The sequence below is a fragment of the Phascolarctos cinereus genome, unplaced genomic scaffold, assembly GCF_003287225.1.
Source record: "Phascolarctos cinereus isolate Bilbo 61053 unplaced genomic scaffold, phaCin_HiC Scaffold_4;HRSCAF=312, whole genome shotgun sequence".
NCBI classification, from domain to species: domain Eukaryota; kingdom Metazoa; phylum Chordata; class Mammalia; order Diprotodontia; family Phascolarctidae; genus Phascolarctos; species Phascolarctos cinereus.
The window spans coordinates 406,181,570-406,207,252 of record NW_027555847.1 but is presented as its reverse complement, the minus strand read 5'-3'; the positions used below and the strand labels follow the sequence as shown (position 1 = coordinate 406,207,252).

General features: G+C 33.0%; 1 protein-coding gene across 3 annotated transcripts in view; it reads right to left on the bottom strand.

Moving 5' to 3' along the window:
• Positions 1–746: 746 nt before the first annotated feature.
• The window catches only part of MTRR (5-methyltetrahydrofolate-homocysteine methyltransferase reductase), a 40,009-nt gene continuing 15,072 nt past the window's right edge, over positions 747–25,683 (bottom strand). For 2 of the 3 annotated variants that reach the window (XM_078153309.1, XM_021004397.2), the window contains exons 6-15: positions 23,072–23,194; positions 22,344–22,497; positions 21,020–21,108; positions 19,185–19,365; positions 15,346–15,388; positions 13,808–13,994; positions 11,538–11,656; positions 5,445–5,537; positions 5,151–5,333; positions 747–2,994 (exon numbers count right to left, since the gene is read on the bottom strand). In XM_078153309.1, the coding sequence (XP_078009435.1) occupies positions 2,850–2,994; positions 5,151–5,333; positions 5,445–5,537; positions 11,538–11,656; positions 13,808–13,994; positions 15,346–15,388; positions 19,185–19,365; positions 21,020–21,108; positions 22,344–22,497; positions 23,072–23,194 (1,317 nt within the window). In that variant the 3' untranslated portion in view covers positions 747–2,849. Of the gene's footprint in view, positions 2,995–5,150; positions 5,334–5,444; positions 5,538–10,563; positions 10,695–11,537; positions 11,657–13,807; positions 13,995–15,345; positions 15,389–19,184; positions 19,366–21,019; positions 21,109–22,343; positions 22,498–23,071; positions 23,195–25,683 lie in introns of those variants that run through there. The other variant, XM_078153310.1, reaches the window with a different exon arrangement.

The following is a 25,683-nucleotide window of genomic DNA, read 5'->3' as shown; positions in this document are numbered from 1 at the left end:
ATTCCAAGTTCCAGATTGTCTTGATTAATTCACAGCTCTCCCAATGAGGCATTTGTGTGATAGACTTTCCACAGCTCCTCCAACAGTTACATTCTTTATCATCTTTGACAATTTTGTTGGGGGTAAAACAAAATCTCAGAGCTGTTTTGAGTTTCATTTCTCTTAATGATTTGGAACAACATTCATTCAAATAGTTAATAGTTTTAAATTCATATCTTTTTGCTACCTGTCTATCTGGGGATGGCTGCCTAGATCTTTCAAGAGAAAGTCGGGGTAAAGTTATTTTTGTTTTGGTAGATTGTATAACAGACCTTATTATTTTTTTAAAATCAAGGCCACCCTACATGCTTTGACAGACGTGAAAAAAAAATACCATTATGATGTTTTAATAAAAGAATGGCTAGAGAAAGAAGTTTTCTTTTTATCAATTACTCTACGGCTGAGAAATGCAAACTGAGAATTGAGCTCAATCTATATAATCAGACTAGAGTTTTAGCTAAGGCTTGCTATGTATTATTAAACTTAATTAAGCTAGCTTTTATTAGGGAGTTGCTAAGAGTTTAATATTCTCCCACACCGTGAGCCTAAGTCCTTTGTTTTGCAAATCTTTCCTTCCTCAGTGTTAGTTTCCCTGTTTGTACCTAAGTTAATTCTCATTTAGACTCACGAAAACTTAAAAACACTCCAGGACACTCTCATAGCATATCAATGAATTGCTTCATTAATCATGGATACCAAGACAACAAGAAAGTTGAACTTTGATTTAATTAAAATCACATGGAGTTGGGAATGCCTACAGGCCTAATGTTACAAAAGATTTACTTCCCTATTCCTGTTATGCTTCTATATTCCTGTAAATCCTATGAATATGCATCAATATCATATTTATTAGTCTCATGAACATATACACACATATATGTACATGTACACATACACATATAAATTTTTTATTAGTTTCTCTTTATTGACTATAAAAATGCTCTCAGTAAACCAGTTGGTTTATCCTTGGCTACTGAGAAACTTTAGTTTGGCAATTGCTAGCTTTACTAATAAATGAATGGTGATTGGAACTTTGTGCCTCAGTTCACCTTTATTTCTCAAAGAATATGGCACAAGCAAATTTGACAACCCTTTAAAAAGTTTCTCTGTAGAATGATATGACAGATACAGCAGTAAATGGCTTCCAAATTAAACTTGATTATAAGAGAACAGGAATCTGCAGTTTGAGCTCTTTCTGTTTGGAAGGGAATTTATCAAAACTGACAGTTTTACTTGGACCATAAGTATTAGTTAGAGTTTTTCCAACTTCATATTTTTAAAATCTGTCTAAAATAGATGCCTGAAATGAGAATAAGATGTGCTAAATTTGGCAGTGAAGTAGACAAATCTAAAGAAGACTGGCAAGCATCACATTCAGTTCATAAAAGTTCTATACCATATTCTCACTCAAATGAAAGTGTATTTTTTCTCTTCAGAAATACATACAGCAGATCATAAAATATAACAAGATGCACTATGACAATATTTCAGATGTTCTCTGAAATAAAACAACATTATATAAAGATATTTTATATAGACAGATAGCATATAGATGTGTGTGCATATAGACACACACTACAGATAAGTTTGACAAAAATGATTGGCATATATCATGGATGTTAACTGTACTACCGTGATAAAAATTGTTACATGGAGCTTTTAGAGGCATTTCATACACCACACACACACACACACACACACACACACACACACGTATATGTATGTATATATAGCATAACATATTACATATTATATAGTACATAATATATCATATACACATATATTATATATCCTATATCTACACACATATACAATAACATAAATGGAAATACATAAATGCTAAACATAACTTTCCTCTGTAAATCTTTGGTAATGTTAATTGTCTGATAAGTAAAACATGAAATAGTAAATTTTCTTCCACTAAATGATATAAACTTGAAAATACTAAACATTTCTAGAAATATAAAATATGAAGGTTGCCTTGTACAAAAATCCTGTACTCATCAAAAAATTTGAGCAATATAAACTGACAAAAATAAAGTCAGGACTAATTCAACACTACTGCCCAAATCACTGAAGTGGCTACTCTGCTCATTTAATACACAGTTTCTAGAAATCCTGAGGCAAAGAAAAGTATACTTATTTACAAAATGTTTGGGATAGTTGAAGAATTCCCTTTCAAATGTCTCATTTTTAAAAATGCTTGTTTGGCTCTCACTACATAAGGAGAAAGTCCTCTGCACGTTAATTGCTTTTTAACCTCTTTTCCATACTTGCTAGTCAGTTTTAACAAGGAAAGTTCACCCTACATTTAGGAAAGTTGGAAAGCAATAGAAGCCACAACACACACCCTCAACCACAGCAGAAGTGCCAAATATGAGGTTCATAACCCCTCAGAGTGCATCCTGAACCAGACTAAAACATTACTGGGAAATATTAAACAAAATGGGAAACATTAAACAAAACAAGAATACAATAAAACATAGACATTATTACATTTCTAAAACTAAGTCAATATGTAGCCCATAGGGATCCTTATGTATGCATTAGTGGCCATTGTTTCTATCTGAGTTTGCAATCACTGAACTATACTTGCAAAAACACCCTAGAAGTACTAGTGAGTAGGCAGTAGTAAATTATTCAAGATCTTAAACAAGGGCTTCCTGCAATGGTTAATTTTTCATATCAAAGTCCCACCAGGAAATATAAAAACTAAAATAATTGGCACAGAATATGAAAACAGGGAAAAAGCATTCTAATATTTTCGGCTCAAAAGATCTCAGAGTCTTTCCAAACAGACAAAATATATCTTAAGACCAAATATCTTGTAGATATCGTTTTTCTTCTCGTAAAGTAGCCAACATTTTCATTGCTTCCAACTTTTCAACCCCAGCCTCCTTGCTTAAGATTTCCACTAAAGCATCATTCACATCTTTTGCCATTCCTTTTGCATCTCTGGAAAAGAAGAACATTTTTAGTTTGATATAATTCTTTACTAACAAGTATAGCAAATTCAGCAGTAATCTAATCAAGACAGGCAGCAGAATGTCAGATACACAGTTGGGAAGGACCTCAAAATTACCTGAACAGAACATGTCACTAGAGAACTCTTTGATTAACACTGATTAAGGTTGATTTAACTCCTGTACTGCTGATCAACCAGTTATAAATCCACTTATTGCGCACCTGAGAGATGTCAAACTCATGGCCAGTGCCCCACAAAGCCCCTAAATGTGGCCTGAATCATATTAAAATATAATTGGGAAATGTTTAACAAAATACAAATACAACATAGATAATGTTAATTTGTGGTTTTCTAAGTCAATATGTAGCTGGCAGGGATCTGTTTCTATTTGAGTCTGACATCACTGGCATAGTTCACATTTCTCCATCTTGTCTTCCAGGAGGCTATAAAACACTGTAAAACATGCTGCCAAAATCCAGACACACTACAAATATTTCCCCTGGTCAACTGGTATAGTAACTTTACCGAAAACATTCTTTTGTCTCCTAATTTGGATCTGACCATTATTGTGATGATTAAAATTGATACAGGCATTTTGTAACAGGGTACATCATGGTAAAACTTACATGGAGGATGTCAGAATGGCTATTCATAGCTGCCAGGCCCAATTATGTTACCAGAGCTGCTACCAACTAACCTGATGTGGTCAGAGTTTAAAGTAGGGCTATCACTCTAACAGTTTTTATACTGAGTCACTATGATCTATAATAACAGTGATCATACATTTATATAGTACTCAGTGGTTACAAATTCTTCATACCTATTATATCATTTCACTTTCACAACCACCTTGTTTAAGTAAGGTACATGTATCATTATCGACTTGCAAACTAGATGTCATTGTGGACTCTTCATACTCATCCCCTATATCCAATCTCTTGCCAAAGCCTGTTAGTTTTAGCTTTATGTATCTTTTTATCCTTCCCCTTCTCTCTTCTGACATGTCACCATCACTCTGCTGCGGGTTCTATTCACTTCACACTGTAACTATGCCACAAGTCTCTCCTCACACCAGTCCATCCTCCACCCAGCTGTTAAAATGATATTCTTAAAGTGCAGGCCTAACCACATCACTCTCCCACTCCACAAATTCCAATGGTTCACTATGACCACCTAGGACTAAATGTAAAATCCCTGACATTATTGAAAGGTTAACAAAATAGTCATATAATGATGAAAACTTAAAGTTTCTTTTATGCAACAGGAGTAGTACTAAAACTGCATATTAATATTCACCTAACACCAAAATTAGACGCTCATATTTGGAAGACTGAGGTGAAAATTTATACCATTTTAATACAGACTTTTAACATCTTAATAGTTATATGCTCTACATGAGCATCCTATGATAAAAAATGGTTTTGGTTAGTACTACATCTTATCTATTTCCATAACATCAATAAGTTAACCAAAACAGTCATTGCATTTAAGGGTAATTACTAGATTTCCACCAAAGGATCAAGACACAAAACTAAAAAAAGACATAATTCCTCAAGAAAATAAATTCCAGGCTTGTCAGTCTACTCACAAATACTCTGCACTAAAGAAGAGGGGAAGAAGGTAATTTCCTCCCTCGCATTAGCAAATAATTCATGTAAAATATAAGACCACATATATATTCCTCAGGCTGGTTTACTTATATAAGCTAGAATAGTTTATATACGGCAAAGTCAACCTTTATCACCATCTTCCTGTCAAGGACATTATGTGTGTGTATATAATTCCATTGGTGTAGGGGATCCTGGCTAGTAAGACTGGTGCCTTCTCTGAAACTTAGCTTTAACTAGATGCCTGTTGCCCTAAGAGCTTAAATGACTTGCTTAACAGCCAGAAAGTGTCAGGGGCAGCTCTTGAAACCAGTTCTTCCAACTACAAGGCCAGCTTTCTCTCCACTATGCTGCAATGGTTAAGTATCAAATTCTAGGTATCAAAAGTATGCTCAAATATCATTTTAATGCTTCTGTTTTTGGGCCTGAGAAAATATCTCTTCGTTATGTGAACAAATTAATTAGTACTGAAAGTTATATGTTTACAGAACTACTAATTTCTTTTTCCCACTTAATGTATTAGTGTCAAATCCACTTACCCACACACATAGATACAACCCTTTTCTTGGAGAAGGATTCTTGTGACATGCTGGGAATAAAGGCGAATATTATCTTGCACATATTTGGGTGAGGTATCTTTCCCTTTCGCAGGAATATCTCTTGAGAAGGAGACTTTCAGCTCAGTTAAAATTCCATTTTTAAGGAAATGGTCTAGATCTTCTCTGAAATATAACATACAAATAAGATTAGCTAGTTTTTAAAAGGCTGAACATTAGATGTTGTACTAGCCAATGGTCAGTTGTAAAACACTAGAATACCAAATGATGAAATACCTGAATAAATAGTCTCTATCCTTATGTCTGCAGCCAAAAAACAACCACATGGTTCCAAAGTTTCCACCTGGATGCTGTTCCTGGATCTTTTCTCTAAATGAAAAAGAAAATAATGTACTTGATATTGAAATAATGTAAAAGCCAAATTTCTCTGCTGTTAAACAATACTGTGAAGGAATGCTAGTTAGTTTTAAAATTGCTTCTTTTCTATTTCATGTTTAATGTCTACCTTGAATTTCAATCATTTAACTAACTTTTGAATGTTCAAGACCTGATCACAAAAGTTGATAGCATAAGGCCTAAAGACAGCTTCTCACTTTTCAAATAAAAAGCATTATGTAAATCTGATTTTAAAAAAATGTACAAATATATAATTTCTAAACACAGAATGAAAAGGATTAGCTAAGTTACTAAACAAAGAATTTGAAAACTGTGTGAAACTAGTTTTTTCATAACATTTCACACTCCCATGTCCTTAATGTTTGACAACTTTGAAGAAACAATGAAGTTTCTAGTCATAATAACTTAAAAAGCAAATATCTTAATGTAAAATTTCATAATTTACTGTTTCTGTTTTAACATCTACTACTATAAAAGCCAACTTGGAATTTGTGCATATCCTATAAATGAAAATATAACACGTTGTTATTTAACACACTTAAAAATGCTAAGATTCAATCTATAAAATGCAAAACTCTCTTCATTAGTCTAGAAAAAGTATGAGAAAAGAAAATTACATGAAGGAAAAACACTTTCACTTAATTGGAAACCATAATCAGAAAACAATCTAGGATGTTAAAACATGGGCAATTACAGTTGAGTCAGGCCAAAATCAGTTATCAAAATTGGCCTTAAGGGATGGAACATGATACAATCACTATCTACCAATATCTCTTCTCCCTTCTCCAATCTGAACAGTTCTTTCCCTAAAGAGCAAGGAAGCTGTCCGTAAGACCAGAGGACACTCAAGCCAATTGGCTGACAACTTTTTGGTGCTGACTGCCTAGTTACCTAAGGACATAAAAGGTTCTATCCACAAGGTGTCTGGGCCCTTCAAACTTGATGTATGCCCTAAGATTATGAGAGTCATCACAGGTGGACCTACAGGGCAGATCCAGTCTAAATATGCCATGGCTAAATAAACCTCTCTTCCTTAACTATTTTAATCTAACACTGAGCCTAAACTAACATGAAAATGGTCTGAACCAGATCAGGGGAAAATTTATATCTCTAAAAACATTTTCATCAATGAAAGAGAGAAAGAACAAATCGGCGAGTTGGGCATATAACTAAAGCAAAAAAAAAAAACCCCAAACCCCCCAAAACCTTAGAAAAGCAACAAATCAACCCTCCCAACTAAAAAAAAAAACCAAGATAGAAATTCTGAAAATCAAAGATAATACAAATAAAATTGAGGGAAAATGCTGATAACAATTTTAGCTAGTAATTTAAAAAGAGAAAAAAATTGTTTATATCAAAAATGAAGGTGAAAATTCAGAGCAAATGAAGAGAAAATAATGGAAATTACTAGACATTATTTTCTCACTTATGTGCCCATAAAAATGGAACTTGGATAAAATGGATAATTACAAATATAAAATATTGAGATTAACAGAAGAAATAAATTTAAATGATCCAATGTCAAAAAAGAAATCAGCAAAGCCACAGATGAACTCTAAAGAAAAAAAAAGCTGAAGGACCAGATGTGTTTAAAAGTGAATTAATTCTATCAAACATTCAAAGAACAATTAACTCCAATATCATGAAAACTGTTTGCAAAAAGACTTTTCCAAACTCTTTCTATGATACAAAAATGGTCTTGATTCCTAAACCAGGAAGAGTTTAAAGAGAAGGAAAACTACAGACTAATATGTCTTAAAAAAGCTGTCGCAAAAAATATTGGCAAATAGGATACAAAATCATATTTCAAAGATAACACAAACAGGTTGGATTTATACTAAGCACCCAGGCTGGGTTTCAATATAAGAGAAATTAAACACAACATATAAAATCAACAACAAAAACAATTTTAAAACACATGATTATGTCAATAGGTACCAGAATGGTTTTTAGCACACTCCAAGATCTGTTTCTCTTAAAAACACTAGAAAGTATGAGAATAAATAATATGGTAAATAGCATCTAAAATTAAAAGGAAACAAACACATAAGGGAGAAATGTAGAAGGTTTTCTCCTAATAAGATCAGAAGTCAAGCAAAGATTCTTGTTATACTATTATATACTACATAACATTAGAAATGCTAGGTATAACAATGATGCAAGAAAAAAATCAAGGGAATAAAATAGCTGCAAAGAAGAAACAAAACTACTGAGTTCTACAGATGATAGTATAGTCTACTTAGATAACCCTAAAGAGTCACCTAAAGATTGAAACAATGAATAATTTAGGAAAATATAAATATAGAAAACAAATTCCACTCAAAATAACTACATAAGCTATAATACAAGACATACCTAGGAACTATATGAATGCAACAACAATATACTTTACAGAAATAGAAAAACCTAAAAAATAAGAGAAACACGAATTGCTCATGGGCAAGTTATGCCAATGTTAATAAAAATGACTATTAATTTAATAAATTAATTTACTTATTCAATGCAAAACCAATTAAACTACTAATGGATTATTTCATCAGGCTAGAAAAAATAATGAAATTCATCTAAAGAGACAAAAAGTCAAGAATCTTAAAGGAAATAATGAAGGGAGGAAAAACTATGGGAAAGAAGACTTAGCAGTATCAGATTTCAAAATACATAACAAAAGAGTAATCATCAAAATGATTTGTTACTGGTCTAAAAATAAATCAATCAATGGAATGTATGAGACAAACAGCATAAAGAAACAAATGACTGTACCACAGAATATTGTTTGACAAACCCAAAGACCTCAACAATTTCACAAAAACTGCTGGAAAAACTGGACAGCAATCTAGTAGAAATTTACCTATAGACCAACATCTCATACCTCATGCCATGATAAACTCTTTTTTTTGTGCAGAAACCTATAAATTTTCTGTAATCAAAACTGTTCAATTTATCTTCCATGAACCTTTCTGTCCTTTAGAGGCAATGAATTCCTCCCCTCTTCATAACTCCAAGAGATAATTTTTCTTGCTCTTTAATTTATATTTATATATCCATTTAGACTTTATCATGGCATAAGATAAAATGAAAATAATGGAACCTACCTCCCAGGGTTCTTTTGAGGATCAAATAAGGAAATATGTGTAAAGCACTGGGATATAACAGTTAGTCGCTATTGTTACTGTTATTATTTTATGAATATTATTTGTACTACACAGGCACATATACATATGCGCACATGTGTATGTATGCATGAATACATATGTGTGGGGCACACACACGTGCAATGACTTGGCAATACATCTTCTGTAAACATCATCTGCTACTTATATATAAAGTTAAATCAGAACATTAAGTTCCTGGTAAGGATTATATCCTTTGCAGTTTCTGCACAAATCCTTACATCTAGTAGTAAATATCCATTGCTTTTTTTTTTTTTAAAGAATGTTGACCATTTCAAACTCTTGGGTTCTTTCTTTCGGTCATATTTGAACTTGAGGCTTGAACTTCAACTTGAGGTTAAGTTACTAGCCGGCAAGTACGGTTTAAGCTTTTAACAAGATGTATTCCATTCAAAGAAATGAAAAATCTGGTGTCCATAAGAATCACTGCAAATAAATCCTTTCTTATAGTATTTCATACACCTTCTCAAAAGAAGCAGAACAAAAAAAGCATATTTCAATTAAACTCCCTTATACTGTCCCAAAGAACTATATAATTTTTCCTCCTTCTTACTTCAAAAACTTTTTTTAAAGTATAATAGCCTTTGGATAGTATTCTGTGAAATAAATTTCTAACATGACAGTGATCCATGAAGGGAATTAGTATTAAAACTGTTTTATTAAAAATATTTCAGAAATATACTTCAGGTCATTATAAATGAAATGAAAGTGGGCTTATTGATCATTAGTGTCACAGTTTAGATATACAACTGTCTTAAACAACTTAAGAGAATTAAACATTGAGTTACAGTTTGAAATTAAACCATGAATCACAACTAGATACATAATTTCTTTTTAAGACTGAAAAATAAAGCTGTGTTACAGAGAATGGAAATAATACTGATCATTTGCTGAAGATAAGTATCAAACTTTCAGCATTAGGCAAAGAATAATAAAGAAAAACAAGTCACAGATTATCAAGAGCCAGCAGAATATACTGAGTGTGAAATTTTCTTTTACTTCTGTTGGGAAAAAACAAGGGGGGAGAGAGAGGAAGACTTCTTGCTTGGAGAAACTTGAGAGGTAACAAAAAATTAAGGCTGTTCATTGTGTGAAAGACATTAAAAAGAGGCTGCCTTCAACTTTCCTATTGCCTATTTTGAAAGCCGTGTGATGTCTGTATGATGTATAAGACACCAAGAGCCACTATTTAATTTCAAATAAAATCAGAAATAGAATTCATTTTGGAAAAGGCCCAAACATCATATCTGCACAGCAGCACAATGTAAAATTTCATTACTTACTCCCCATTGTACATTCACCTTAATTCATAATTCATAAATTGGTGGAATATGTTACAAAAAGAGTACAATTGGAGTCAGTTTTCAATTACTTATACTAAAGGAATTAAAGGAACACTGAGATAGATAATCCAAAAATTACACTGGCTTTGAAGTATATTTTGTAGTTTGATATGGGGGAGGGGGCTCAAGGGATGAAGGAGGGGGAGAAACACAAGGAAGAGGGACAGGTAAAATTATTCTTTCTACTCCCTTTCTTAACTATGAAGTACTTAGGTTAATATTAGAAATTATTTTTATGTCCTTATATCCCTAATAATAGTGGAATGAGGCAGTGAAAATGTTCGGTGGCAGGGGGATGTTGTTCTGGGATTAAAATTTTGTTGGAAATAGCCTAAATGTAGAAAATCAAGAGTTTAGTATATCATCACTGAGACAAACATGTTTTTACCTGTAAATCTTGCATTTTTGAACTCTCCTTTCTTAAAAAGAGAAAAGAAGGCAGGGAGCAAAGCATGAATGTTTACAAAAAACAGCTTGGGCCAGTACCTATGATTTCACTGGTACTGAGAACTCAAGACACAGGAAGTTCCGCTAGTATTGCAGGTCGGTACATTTTCTGAAACTTGGTTGTCTAGAATAGGTGTCAACTTCAGGGGCCTCCTGAGTGTAGCCTGAATCTGATTAAAATGTAATTGGGAAACGTTTAACAAAACAAATACAAGTACAATATTGTTAATGTCAATTTTTGATTTTCTAGGTTGATTTGGACTGTAGGAATCTTTTCTGACTTTCCAAGGGATACACAGCCAGTATGGGTTAGAGGAAGGATTTTAACTTCTTAGTTCCTAGGAGACCTCTCTATCCTCTATGCCAAGCTACCTCAGTGTTTTAAAGAAAACCACTCTATATATGAGCTATATACAGTGCATGGGTGTTATTTCATATATAGAGGTAAGTACTACTAACAGGTCTCAACATCATAAAGTTTTGTTTAGATATTGTTAATCAAACTGTTGAAAATGACTAATGGTGATATTTCTTCATGAAGTCTCTGAAATAATGGGATCTCATCCAGGTACCATTTATAAATGATGTTAAGGATCCCAGAGATAATGTCTTGAATTCTATAACATGAAAAAGTATCTGAAAGGGGGCACTGACCACACCAGAATAAAAAACTGAAATGCATGGATAAAAGCAACATGTGGCAAGGTAAATCAACATTGCTCATTCATAAAACAAAAACACATTCATGACTGAAAATTCTGTAATGCAATCTGAATAGCTGCTATCCTTTAAAATTATTAGCATTTACTTATGCTTTACATTTGATTATCAAAAATGTTTTTCAAGAATTTTGAAGAAAAGTACAATGTTATTAAAAACTGCTAAGAAAGTTACCCACAAAATAAAATTGAAAGTCCTTATAAAATTTCCACTGTGCACTAGAAGACATTAGTTTTTTTCCCATTAATCAAAAACATGATTGCTCTTTAAATATCAAATAAGGCAGAACATACCTATGTTGTAGGAAACCAATAAAAGGTGCAATGCCAGTTCCTGGACCAATCATTATAATAGGTACTGAAGGATCATTGGGTAATCGGAAAGAGTTTGTGGTATGAGGAAAGATGGAGATCTGAAAAATCAAGAAATATAATTACAAAATTGAAAGAATACCTTTGAGAAGGAGGAAAAGGAAGTCCAAAGCAACAATAGGTAATGAAATCTGAAAATACACTTTTCTTAAGAACTACCTCTGAATAAAACAATAGCATCAACCTCAATGAAATCATCAACAAATTCATCACAATGAAAGAAAAGAGACATATAAAAATGAAGCAGGAAGGCTTTCCTATTTTTCTTCCTAAATACCAACTGTGTTTTTAAAATGAAAATAAACTACATTTTTAAGTAAAGAAAGGGTATTGAGTACAAAAAATTAATCAAGTTGTTCTTTTTACAAGCTAGAGTATAAAAATGTATTTCAGTGAGAAACCCAAGGTCACAGAGGAAATGAAAAAATATAGATATGTGTGTTATATCATAGACTGAATGATTATCTTTTTGATTGGCGGTAAGTACATCATTAGAAGCATCTGCCTAAAGCATGTGGAGCTGTCTTTGCTTTTCGTTCTTTAATCCAGAGAAAATATACTTGTTAAATTCATTATTAGACTGCATTGAATTAGCAATGCAAAATTGACTGTCAAATCTAAGCACTGATTTCTTAACAAAAAATTGCAGTTAACTAAAGATAAATATTTTAATATATGTCAATATCTATGCACTTTATGTGAAAAATTATCTTGACCATTACTATATGCAAAATTTCTAAACACTAAACTAATACTTGATTTATATTGCAGAAAGGAACAGAAGTGTTGGTAATCCCAGTAAAATTCTTGTTTTCAAAAATGTCTACATTATTTTCTTCCTTTTCTTCTCTGTATTGCTGGGGCAATCTAATAAAATAGCATGGTTTTTTTTCATTTTTTTCCCCCTAACTCATTATGTTTGTTAGAACACCATGCCTAATTTTACAATTCCTCCTTACTTTTTATACTCATAAGGACAGGTATCAGGAATCAACTTAAAACTTTCAGGGTCAGTTCTACAGTAATTTATTTTAGTAAAGGAAGCACAAATTCTCAGATTCCTATCATTTCACATCAGCCTAACAGACTTGGAAGCCCAATAAGTGTACATGATGGAACAACTTCTTTGGGAACAAAAATATATTGTAAAATTCCTCCCTAATTAAAGCACTATGTCCAGAAAAGAGAAGATGGAGGAGAAAGGCATCATTACCCAGCAGCTGTCATCCCCAAGGACTCTCACATCTACACAAGAAGTCTTTTAATTTCTCCCCAGAGGATAAGCACTTTCCAACTCAAGTACTTTATAGAAAGTAAAATAGTCACGAGATAAAACTAGAAATCACATCTCATAAAGACAAGAAATACACTGAGGACTTTACAATAAGCCTGAGAAAACTCCCTCATTTCAATGACCAATAGTCCATTGCAGAAGACGTGCTTAAGGGTCACGTAACTATGTATAAACTAGTCACAGAGGCCAATAAGCAGATGTAAATGTAATTTGTGGATTAATGAAATAAGCTATCTTCTTCGGTGCTTTTGATTCTTTACATCAAAAGTATAATAGAAAAAGGGGGAAAGAAGTAGTAAAAAGACCACAGTCTAACATCCTTGCTAGGACTTGCTAGTAATCTCTAATGTTTATATAAGAACGTCTTAAAAGTTTAACTTAAGTTATACTGCAAACTTAAAACTTGTTGTATTAGGGATAAGGGGGAAAGGGTCAGTGGAGGAGGGAAAAAGATGAAACCCTTGAGTCATTTTGTACAGTAAACATTCTGTTCTTCCTGAAATAATTTCTTATAGGAAAAAAAAATCAAAACTCTTTCTAAGACTATAAAGAACAGAGGAAAGCAGAAAAAGAAATCATACTATATGAACTCTGTTTTCCAAGGGGAAAAGTAAGACTCAGAGAATATGTATAAAATATGACAATATTCTCCTGCACCTAGAATAGCTGGCATTCAAATAAATGCATATTTTTTTAACTTCAGAATTTGATAACAACAATAAAGAATGCACATTTCAAATATATATTTTATGTTTTCATTATCAAGATACTAAATTAAAAGTGTATATTTTCTTCTTCAGAACCTGAAGGCAACAATGTAGAATAAAAGAGGAATCTTTTCTCCAGGTTAAGAATAATTCTCTTAAGGATGACAAAATCTTAAGAGTATTTTAAGTACCTCTGGAAAGCTAGCTTCAACATCATTTCCTTGTGAGACATTTCCATTTCCCTGAAGTACTGAGTTAACCATTACGGCCAGCCAGCCCGTACATATTCCTTTTCGCAAAGTCACAGGTTCCACACTGGACAGAAACTCTACAATGTTAAATGCAAAATGAAGTTTCCCTGGATGAAATAAACAGGAGCTGCAAAGATACAGACAGCAGAAAGTCATCAGTTCTATATTTGAACTATTATATAGAAAACAAGGTAGTTTCATTTGGGGGAGTAATATTTACTTATGGACTCTTATATATCTGTCTGTTCTCTATGAATGAAAACATGTACTGCTTTCCTAGATGAGTTTTTAGACCTACTGATAACATTCAGAAAGATTTCCAATTGTCTGGTCTTCATGATTTGGTGATATTTATGAAAACTGACTTGCACAGTTATTGTGATTTATTATGTATTCCCAAATTAACTACAAAGGACGTATGAAGGAAGACGTTTTCTGCATCCACAGAAAGAACTGATAAATAGAAGTACATATATAGAATGGTTTTACACACACACACACACACACACACACACACACACACACACACACACACACATATCTATGTCTAATGACAGCCATCTCTCGGTGTGGGGGCGAGGGGAAGGAAGAGGGTAGTGTGGGAAGGAGAAGAAAAAAAGGAAAAACAAAGTCACATGCTAACTTTATTATATATTTTTAAAAAATAGCAAGTTGTATGTAATAGATTTGCAACCATCTTTTTTTTCCTATTCTACTATTATGAAAATATTTTATTTCTTAGGTTTAGAAAAAATAAATAAAATTTTTTAAAAAAAGAAACTACATGAAAAATGATTCAGAATTTACTAGGACTGTTTTTAACATGTGCATTTTATGGGTCCTCATAAGATAGTGATCTCTTCCCATTTACTGAGACTACTGATATTTGAAGAACAAAACAAAACAAAACAAAACCAAAAACTTAAAGCCAAAATGTTCAAAACAGAAAGACCAGAAAAAAAGGTCTAAGATTTTCTTCTGTTTTATAGGTCAAGATAAATAATATGAAATGATCTCTTTTTATAAAATCAAAATAACTGTGTGCTCTCTATGTTCTTCTTCCCCTGAATTCCCACCAATGTAACTCTGTCCCTTCTAGATTCTTGTAGTATTTTAGAAGTAAAAGAAGAAACAGGTAAGAAAAAACTTATTTTCAGTTAAATGGTTCTTATTGTTTATCCATTCCTCAAAGGAGTAGAGAGTGAACAAAAAGGCATCAGGTTGCAGAATGTGGACTTTATGCTATTGATAATGGGAATCTCTTTGATATTTGAAACTGTAGATCCCTTAAAACAAACAAACAAAAAAGTCCTTCTTTTTATTTTAGTATACTGAGCACCAAGTATAGTCTCTAACATGGAGCAAGCATTCAACATATGATGAAATGAATTTTAATTTAAATCGTTTTTATTTATACAACATTTGAAGACTACGATAAACTCTGGAAGAACAGTGCTATTTTATACAAAGTACAGTACCTTGCACAAGAATATGGTCTGGCTCGAAGCTTGGGAAGATGTTCTTTAAAAAAAAAAAGTTGTTGATAATTAATTTCTTCAATATTAAAAAGGAACAGTGATCTTATTTATATCAACATTTCCTATAATAGAAGACTGTAATTGACATGGTCGACACTCAAGAAATATTTGTGGATTGATCTGGACTGATCTCATTCTAAAAAAACTCTTGTCTAAGCCCTCATGAAATTCCTCTAGAGAAATTACACTAAATATCCTTCCGTCTACAGTCTGCATGACAATGAAACACTATGTTCTTCTTAGCCTACAAAGACCACAATGCAGGACAGTCACCTGGTACTGATTCTCCTTTCATTCAATGACAGTGGTAAGGATAGGTTCCAAAGCTGGTCAGTTATAGTTCTGGTTAGTTCTTGGCCCTTTGATATCCACTAATTTGGATCCCTGGGATCAAATTACTCCTCCAGAGCAGTGGTGTCAAACTGAAATAAAAATAGTGGCACTAAACCATACATAAGTATCCTTGTGGGCTGCTTCCTGACTTAGAACATTAACATCACCTATGTTCTATTGTATTTTTATTTGTTAAAGATTTCCCAATTACATTATAATTTGGTTTCCAAAGCGCTCAGAAATATGGGGAGGGGGCTTGAGACCTCTGCTACAGGATGATAATCCATAGTCTAGAAGGTGTGACTAGATCTCTTTCAACATGATGCAGATACAGATGTACCTTGGGTATGATTGTCACACCTTGCCATCATGACATGACCAACCCATCTCTTTTTTTAATCATGCATTTCCTACAAGATGTTTTTTTAAATACTTGATGAGAATCATCAGAAGTAGGATATATTTGGATCGTAATTTTGCACCCTAACATAAAGTGACTCAAGGTAGGTGTCAGTTTTCATCATGTGTGATGTCACCACAAGAAGCATAACCATGTACAAGACATCTGAGGGAAAGACAAATGTTCATGCATTATTAAGAATATATTGAGACAACTTTGTTTAATGTTTAATGCCTGAACTTGCTGTAACTGTGCACTAAAAATGATAATCTCTAAGGTTAACAAGGCCCCTTCCACCCCATCAACCAACTGTGATAGCCAAAGGCCTAAATGTATAAAGCATGAGGTAGTGGATGAGGATAACACCATAGAAGCTGATCCATCTTTCCTCTTCTCATCCCTAATATAAAATCTAAGTGAAACAAAGTCAGTCTGGGTACAGCTGCTATTCTTTCCACAAATGTGCTGTTTCACATTAGTAGGGAACTAGTCAGGTCCAGGAAATGTGACCCTGGGGGAACTGGACTAGCACATATCAGGAGGCCAAAGGCAGCAACATCTTACCCTTAGTGACCCTGACTAATTGGAGAAATTATATCCCTATAGGAATCACTGAAAAAAGTGGACCAAGACACAAAATCTGTGTACTGTATTAGTTTTCAGGTTGACAACACTTTTACTATAGTACTGAGATCAAAATCGATCCTGAATCTTTTTCTTATAGATCCAATTTACAGTTAATTGATTTTGTCCTATAACTGCCTCAGTCATGGATCTAAGTCTCCAAACTTAGCTCAGAATTCTGCTGGCCTGTAATGGGTTGTTTAGAAATCCAGTTTTTTTCTTTATCACTGTTCTAATTCTTGCCTCAAGGAATTCTGCTAAACTTGGGGAACTGTCCTTTTGCTTGGGGTCTTTGGCTAGAAACTCAAGCAGTCACTGACCCACTTTATTCTCAGAATTTGGGCCCTGTGAATACAGTATTATCTTGCTCAGAGAAATGTGTCTCAGTTTACCATCTTGTTAAATTTCACCCACAAAAGTACAATTAATCTATCAACAAACATTTATTAAATGCCTATTATGTGACATGCACTTTGCTAAATGCTTAGTATACAAATACAAACAAACGGTTTCTATCCTTAAGGAGCTTACATTCTATCAGAAGAGATAATGTTGGTGTGTGTGTATGTATATATATATATATATGTGTGTATTTATATTTCTGTGTATGTATATAAATATATGATGCATATGTGTATATATATATTACATGGTAATTGAATACAAAGTAGCTAGTAGACAGCACTAGAAGTTGAGGGGATTAGGAAGTCTTTATGAAAAAGATGCTGCTTGAATTTCATATTGCAGGAGGTAAGGGGTGCTGTAAAGCAGAAATAAAGGAGATGGATATTCCAGGCATGAGGAATGAATAGTCTAACTGTGTAAAGATGGGAGATGAAGAGCCACATATGAAGAAAAAAAAGAGAAGACCAGTTTGCCTGGATCAAAAAATATGTGAAGAGGAGTAATGTATAATGAGAGATAAGTGGGGGCCAGGAGGACTTTAAGAGACAAATAAGAGTTTATGTTTCTTCCCAAAAGCATGGAGTGATATGGTCAGATTAAGGAAAATCACTTTGGCAGCTGAGTGCAGGATAGGCTGGATTAAGGAGAAACATTAGGCAGGAAAATCAATTAGTATGTCATTGCAATAGTTTAGGAAAGAGGTAATGTAGGCTTGAAGGTGGTGGCTGAGAAGAGAGAAAGAGTCAGACGCAAGAGGTTGCTATGGTGGTAAAAAAGCAAGATTTGGCAACTAACTGGATATGTGGGGTGAGGAAAACTGAGGCATCAAAGTTAATGCTAAAGGTATAAAACTCAAGAGAAAAAAAATGTTGAGACTGAAATAGTTCTCAAATATTAAAAATGGTATTTTCTTTCTAAACATAACAAAGATAATACCAGTGGATGTAGTTGACTGAACAAAAAGTTATACAAATAAAATAAAAATAGGAAAGTCAGCGCCCCCCAAGAAAAAGGGGAAAAAATACTAGCTCCTATTAACAGAAGTACCATGAATTTAAGAGAAAAAAAATTATAAGATATTGGCCAATTTTTATTGAATTATACACTCTGACGGTAACATGGAGGACTTTAAAAATTATGATTATCAATTAGTAAATAACTGTGAAATTCACGTTATTCTTCATTTTTCAGTAGTCAAATGCTAAATCAGCAATATGAGCTTTCAGACTCTCAGAATACGATTAAGTTAAAATTTACAGTGAGCAATGGTAATGTGACAATGACGTTCGTGAGACAGCAGTTTTACTTTAGTTAAAATCCATAATATAGAGTCCAAGAGTGTCTTGTAAATTAGAGGAATGTCAAGGACCCTAGTTTTACCTTTGGTTCAAAATCAAAGTCCATTTTGGATCAAAAATATTCTGGACTAAGACTACCTATTTTTTGGGGGGGGGTGGTAGATTTTATTTTATTTATTTAATGGGATTTTAATTCCCTGAAGACAAATATTTGTTTGTGTATTTAATCTCACAGAGCACCTAGCACAGTGCTAGGTAGATAATACTTAAGTTCTTGATAAACTAAGTCTAATTTTGGGTACTTTGGAAAAGACTAATTGTTAAAATGTTTGTGAAGATTTGACTAAGAGAACTTTGTAGAAAACTGGCAAAATAGAAAGGATTAGGAATATTTAACAATTCAGATTCATCAAAAACTGGAACTTTTTATAAAAGAAAATTATAGCTATATTGAATTTGAAAAAAAAAAATGAGGGTTTTTTTTCCCTCCCATACTCTTTTCACTTTTAGAAGGCTATTTTTCCCTTGGGTACTGATCATTTTGAGATAAACTACAAGGATACTTATCATTTCTAACATTTTCCAACTTTGGCTCTTGAAATTTTTAAGGACTAAGAAGTAACTGAACAGTAATTTTCCCTTTCTTCAAAAAGGGCCTATCCATATAGTATGTGAAATTTCAAAGACCTAAACCAATTAATCCAAAAGTAACCACTTACCTAGCAGCAGACTAAGAGGTGGCCTGCAAGTTGGAAAAGCATGGAGTAAGTCTAACAAGCTGACATAAGAGTCTCGTATGAAATGATTATAATCAGAGGCCCCTTGTTTGCTGCAAAGTTCTTGTAACCTTCGCTTTTCCGTACTATCACTGGTATATTCTACAAGGGCTCGCAAAAATGCCTGTGGTAAGAGAAAAGAGAGATTTTAATGAAGGTGTCCTCTGTGGCTTAGATTGTCATGGTAGCTCGTTCATTATTTGTCTGAAAATGTGCCCAATTATCCAAAAATGAGCTGGAGAGCCAGCAGGAATACCCAAAGGAAAATATAATTCACTGTCTGCTAGGAAAACTCAGTTTTTATCTTCTAATTTCTGGCCATAGCCTGCAGTGACCTGTTAGGTTACAAAATCTGTGTGCAAAACACAATGCAAGTTGTCCATCAAGTTAAATGTGATTTGAAGGCTCAGTGGTAAGTTTTGAATTAAATCTTTATTATTAGTAATTCAAGCTTTTATATATATATATGATACTTATATTTGAGTTAATCCAACATCCACCTTATGCCTCCATATCCCAGTTGCCCCCAGAGTAAACTACACCTGATGCTCCAATACAAAGAACAAGAAAAACCAGAAATGGCCAAGCAAAGCATGGGACTTCTTGTACATATCCAAGTACAAACCCCTGCAAGGTGTATCAACAGTTCAGTTTCACTCCAATTCTACTTTTAAGCCTTTTAACTAAGGATAAAAAACTACCTCCCCCTGTGTCCCCTAACATATACCTTGGATGTTTTATTTAGTTTCAAATTTTAATTTATTTGTGGGGTTAGAGAGGTATAATGCCAAGGAAGACTGCTATCTGAATGTGAAACTTTCATTCAAAGTTTATCATCAGGCTTCACAAAAGATTCAAAGCATGCTGAGCTAAAAAATAACTAGGATATAGGCATACTGAAGGCCTCTAAATGACAGAGCAGCTTGAGTCTGGCAACATAGGCCACAAATGGGGGCCAGATTTTTGGTTTAAAAAGTTTACTCACGAACTTTGCAAATGAATGTATAAATAAAATGAGACTTTCATAAGGAAAAATATAATCACTGAACATTTGCCCCACATCCCCTCTCATGGGAGAAATGTTTCTAATACAGAAGTGCTATAGCTGAATTATATTAGTATATATGATAAAAATATTTTCTATACAGTGAATACTCTAGTTTGACCCGTGTCACATTTGATGATGAACCTCCTGAGAACACTGTCATTTGGGCTAGCAAGTTATAATGACGTAAACTGAACAAAATGGAAAGGAAAAAAGAAATATTAGTATTGAGGAGTATTCTGTAACCACAGCATGACTTACTTATTCCTGCTTTTAAGAGATATCTAGCAAAATGTAGTTTGGTATGTTATATCAACATAGTCACTTATTAAAGGTAATCTTCCCAGTAAGATGTTGTAGAATACTGACATCTAGTGGATCTTTCAATTTAAAAAAACACATATTTTCTGCTAAAAAAATTTCCAATTTCATCTACAGAAATTATTCATCAACAATGTGTTTTCACATGGCATTATATCTAAATGCTTAATAACTGTTGATTATTATTTTCTGAAAAATTGGTTAAAAAAGGGAAAAAATGTGGACTCTTAGGATTTCCAAGCAATATGAAAAATTGCTTTCATCTATTGGGTTAACATAATAAATATTTCAACTACAGTAGATTATTGTCAAGAACCGATTATGTTGTTCAGAAATTTTCTGCCCTAAGTAGTGCCAAAAGGTATGTAATTAATTAAAGTACTAAAATGCAAAGAGGGAAGAAAGATAATACCTTTTTAGGAATTGCTCTTATTTCAAGACACCATGTAAGAAGGAACTGAAGAGAGACCCTTTCAGGAACATGCTGTGGTATGGCTGCTCCTTTAAGAATGAAGGACGAAAAGAGGAATCCCAGAGGCATTGGAGATATAACATAAAGAAGAGGGAAATGAATATTTTAATTTTCAAATAAATAGATGAATACTATCTATATTTATAGTTAACATCACAGTTGTTATTCAATGTGCATAATATTATGAATAAGGATATAAAATTATTCTGTCAGAAAATTCCCCCCAAATGAATACAATAGAGAGACAGAGTTCATCAAAAAGGAAAAAAAATGATAAATATCGAATTAAAATTTAAACATGAAGTACTGAAAAAAGCTCACTCTATGTCCCCTCAATTGAAAAAATATACATATATGTGTGTATATATATGTATACATATATGAAACACAAAAAATAATTTTAAGCCAGTTTCCCAAAAATTATATAATTGCACATTTTTAATGTTCTGATAGAAAATCGCACAACCCTGCTAAAAGACAGACTTTTTCATTTCATAACACTATGATCTTCTCAGGTAAAAAGATCTACATAAATTCAGAGTTAAAAAAAAAATTTCAGCCCAAATCAGCCAATAAGGGGAGAAAAATACAGAAAATAAAATGGACACATGCTTCCTTTAAACTAGTAATTTCCATCTTTAGTCTTATCATTTTGAGGTGATTCAAGTACACAAATCTGTATTGAGTGCCATTATGTGTAAAGTACTATATGCTTTCACCAATAACCTTTGAAACTACTAACAAAAACCAGAATTACAATATTTTAATTACCTTTTCTCCTCTGCCCCTATACTCACATAAAAATGCTGACAAACAGTACAAATCATATAACGGCAGCAAAGAAAGAAGCAGCAAGTGTCTGAATCAGATCAGATAATTGGCTATTTCTAATCAAAACATACTCATCTATATCTGTATGAAAACTAACAACCTGACAGTCATCTTTCAGCACAACAGTATGCCACACTATTTTAAAGTACAAAGCTATCTCAACAAAATGATCCTTCATTTCTAATAGAAAACGACAAAAGGGTGAAGACTGTATATACCAGATATCTATTCTCAGGTAACTATTAAGCTACTTGAATTTTCAACTGTGAAGGTCATTCAAATGTGATGAGACCCAAAATGATCCTCACATCTTTCATGTTTTTCACAGAAAACTAAAGGAATATAAATTTCCATTAATTCTCTCACTTCTTTCTCCAGTGACCAGACTAAGTAGCACCATTCCAAATTCCTAATGAACAAGGAAGTCCTTTACCTTTCTTTTTGTTGTTCTCTTTAATTTTCAATAAAATACAGTGTTCTCTCTTCTCTGAAAGCTGTAGTCTCTGAAGTAATTCCTGTACTTCTGAAGCATCATTAGGACAAATGATACTGAAGGAATCTCCAGGCTGGTAGGAAAATGTTGTATTCTGGATAAATATAAAACCAGTAAGTTAAAGAGTTTAGATTGTGGTGAAAAGCTAAGCACATAACCTTTTTATTTTATAAAGTTAGAGGTGAAACAAACTTTTTTTTGGTTCTATTTTTTAAAGAATTTTAAAGTTGCAATAAGGTCAGCTAAAGGATACTTTTATTATGCCTTGTAAGAAAAACATTTCATCACCCATTTATCTACACAAAATGTTTCTAAATTTAGGCAAACTCAGAATTAGATGAAATAAAGTTTTTCTTAGTTTTCTATAAGGAAAGCTAGTTCAGTAATCTCCATTTTATAGATGGAGGAAGCAGGATTTAAAAGCCTGCGTGATTTGTCCAAGGTATCACTGCTAGAAAGGTGACAAAAGAGGAACTGAGATGCTTGTCTTCTGACCTCACATCTCATGTTCTTTACACTGCTTTGTTTCTTCCCAATACAGGATTCCTTCTCAGAATATAACCAAAAAGAGCAAAAAAGCACCACCTGATCATTTTCCTTACTTGTCAGGTTGCCTACAATATGCCAATTACCAGAAATGAAAGGAAAAGGTGAAGTCATCAACTCACTGAAATGTCCAATTCTAACAGCAGAGTGGTTTTTATGGCATCCTCCTTAGTAAGCCGGATGGCCTTTGAAATGGGAACCTGGAAAACTGTATCCATTGGAGTAAAAGACACTTGGCATTGCTCCTGGAAAGAGAATTTGTATCTGATGAAATGTGACTAACAATGAAACATATGAGAATAATATTCATTTACATATTGACTTTCATCCAAATGATCTTAACACTCTGCAGTAATTCCATCATTTCCCTGAGGAGAATGACAGGGATAACCCTAGAAGTTACCATTCTGTGCTTTAGAAAAACTGAAACCAAGCTGTCATGGCATTCTTTCAAAAAAGAGCCCAACCACAGATAGCTACTTTGGTGTAAAAGAAGATCTGGATTCATATTCAAAGGAAAATAGTGAGATAAAAAAGCAACTCCTAACCTACAGAATAACATCAAATGATCAAAGCCCAAAGGGCTCTTAGAAGAACTTAAAAAGGAATTCAAAAATCAAACAAGAGAGATCAAGGAAAAAATAAGAAAAAAAAGCAATTCAAAATAATTATGAAAAGAGACTTAATCAATTGGAAAAAGAGATACAAAATCTTAAGGAAGAAAATAACTCCTTGAAAACTAGAACTGAGGAAGAGGAATCAAATGACGTTATGAGACAGTAAGAAATGATAAAACTAGAAAAAATAGAAGAGAATCTGAAATATCTCATTAGAAAAACAATTGCTCTGGAGAACAGGGAGAGATGATATAAAAATTGTTGGACTACCTGAAAGTTATGATAAAGAAAAGAATTTGGATATAAGATACTGGATATAAGATAAGATATGAGATATATAGATAGATATATAAGAGATAAGAATCTAAATACAAGAAATGATTAAGGAAAATTGCTCTGAGGTTCTAGAACAGGAGGGAAAAGTAGAAGTAGAAAAAATCACCACCTGAAAGATACCCAAGGAGGAAAACTTATGGGAATGTCATAGCCAAGTTTCAAAGGTCCCAGGTTAGGTAAAAAATAATTCAATCAAAAAGAAAAAAAAAAACAATCTACTGCTGAAACACAGTCAAGATTTCATAGGACCTAGCAGCTTCTACTACAAAAGACCATAGGTCTTGGAATATTACATTTCAAAATGCAAAAGACCTGAGGTTCCATCCAAGAATAACTTGCCCAGTAAAGTTAAGTATAATCCTGAATGAAAACAAGGACATTTGATGAACGAAATTCTTTCAGGTATCTGTAACAGAAAGACCAGAACTCAATAGAAAATTTGACATAAAAGATCCAGAAGAAATATAAGGAAAATATTAAAGACTAATTATAAGGCACCCATTAATGTCAAACTATTTACTTATTTATATATATATATATATATATATATGTATGTGTGTGTGTGTGTGTGTGTATATATATGTATATAAAATATATATGTGTGTGAGTATGTATATGTATATATATATGAAAATGTTATCAGTATTCTTAAAACTGTCATCATTACTAAGGTAGTTGGAAAAAAAAGGTTGGGGCTGAGTTGTGTGTGATGGGGTGATTAAAAAACAGAATTAGGAGGGAAAAGGTAAAACAGCAATTATATTATAAAAATGGGGCATGAAAGGAAGAATACAGAGGAAGCAGGGCAGGCTGGTAGTTGGAACCTTACTGTCATCTAGATAAAAGAGAAAACAATGAGTATATCTGAAAGGTGGGGAACTATTCTGAACAGTAGAGAGGTGAGAAAACTAGGGGATAGGGTGTGGAGGGACTTTTAGAGGGGAGGGCAAAATGAGGAATAAAAGGGTAATTGGAGAAGATAAGGTAACAGGGATAGGGTAAAAAGAGTCTGAAAAGGAAAATGGTAAGTAAAAACTAAGATGAAGGGAAATTCACAAATAGTGAAAACTTTGAATGTGAATGGGATGTTTAAAGCAGCTTTCTTTGTGGTGGCAAAGAACTGGAAATTGCAGGAATAACTATCAACTGGGGAATGGCTGAACAAGTTGTGGCATGTGGTTGTGATGGAATACTACTATGCTATAAGAAATGATGAGCTCAATGATCTTAGAAAGACATGGAAAGACTTGCATGAAATGGTGAAGAGTGAAGTGAGCAGGACCAGGAGAATGATGGCAGAAAATATTTTACTTTTTATTTCAGTTTATTAAGAACTATATACTAGCTTCTGGTGTTTTTAGCTTGTAATCTTGCCAGACAGACTTCTCTAGTCAGGAATGTATAGGACATTCTTTTTTTTTTTAATTTATGGAATAAAACTAGCATTTCCAGAGCACAGTATAATAAAAAAGATGATTGCACATGAAACTGCAAATCAATTATGTACAATTTGCTATTCCTTTTAAATATGTAAAAGTTATTGTGTAAATTTCTTTTTTCCTCTTCCTCACCATTAGACACAAATAGGTGTGAGTGTGTGTGTGTGTATACATATATAATAAAGTTATCATGTAACTTTCTTTTTCTTTCCTTTTTTTCTTACCCATACCCTGCCCCCTCTTAGAAATACCAATAGATACAACTATGTAGAGATATGTAAAATCATTCTATACATAATTTTATCAGTTATTTCTCTGAATGCAGATAGCAGTCCTCCTTCA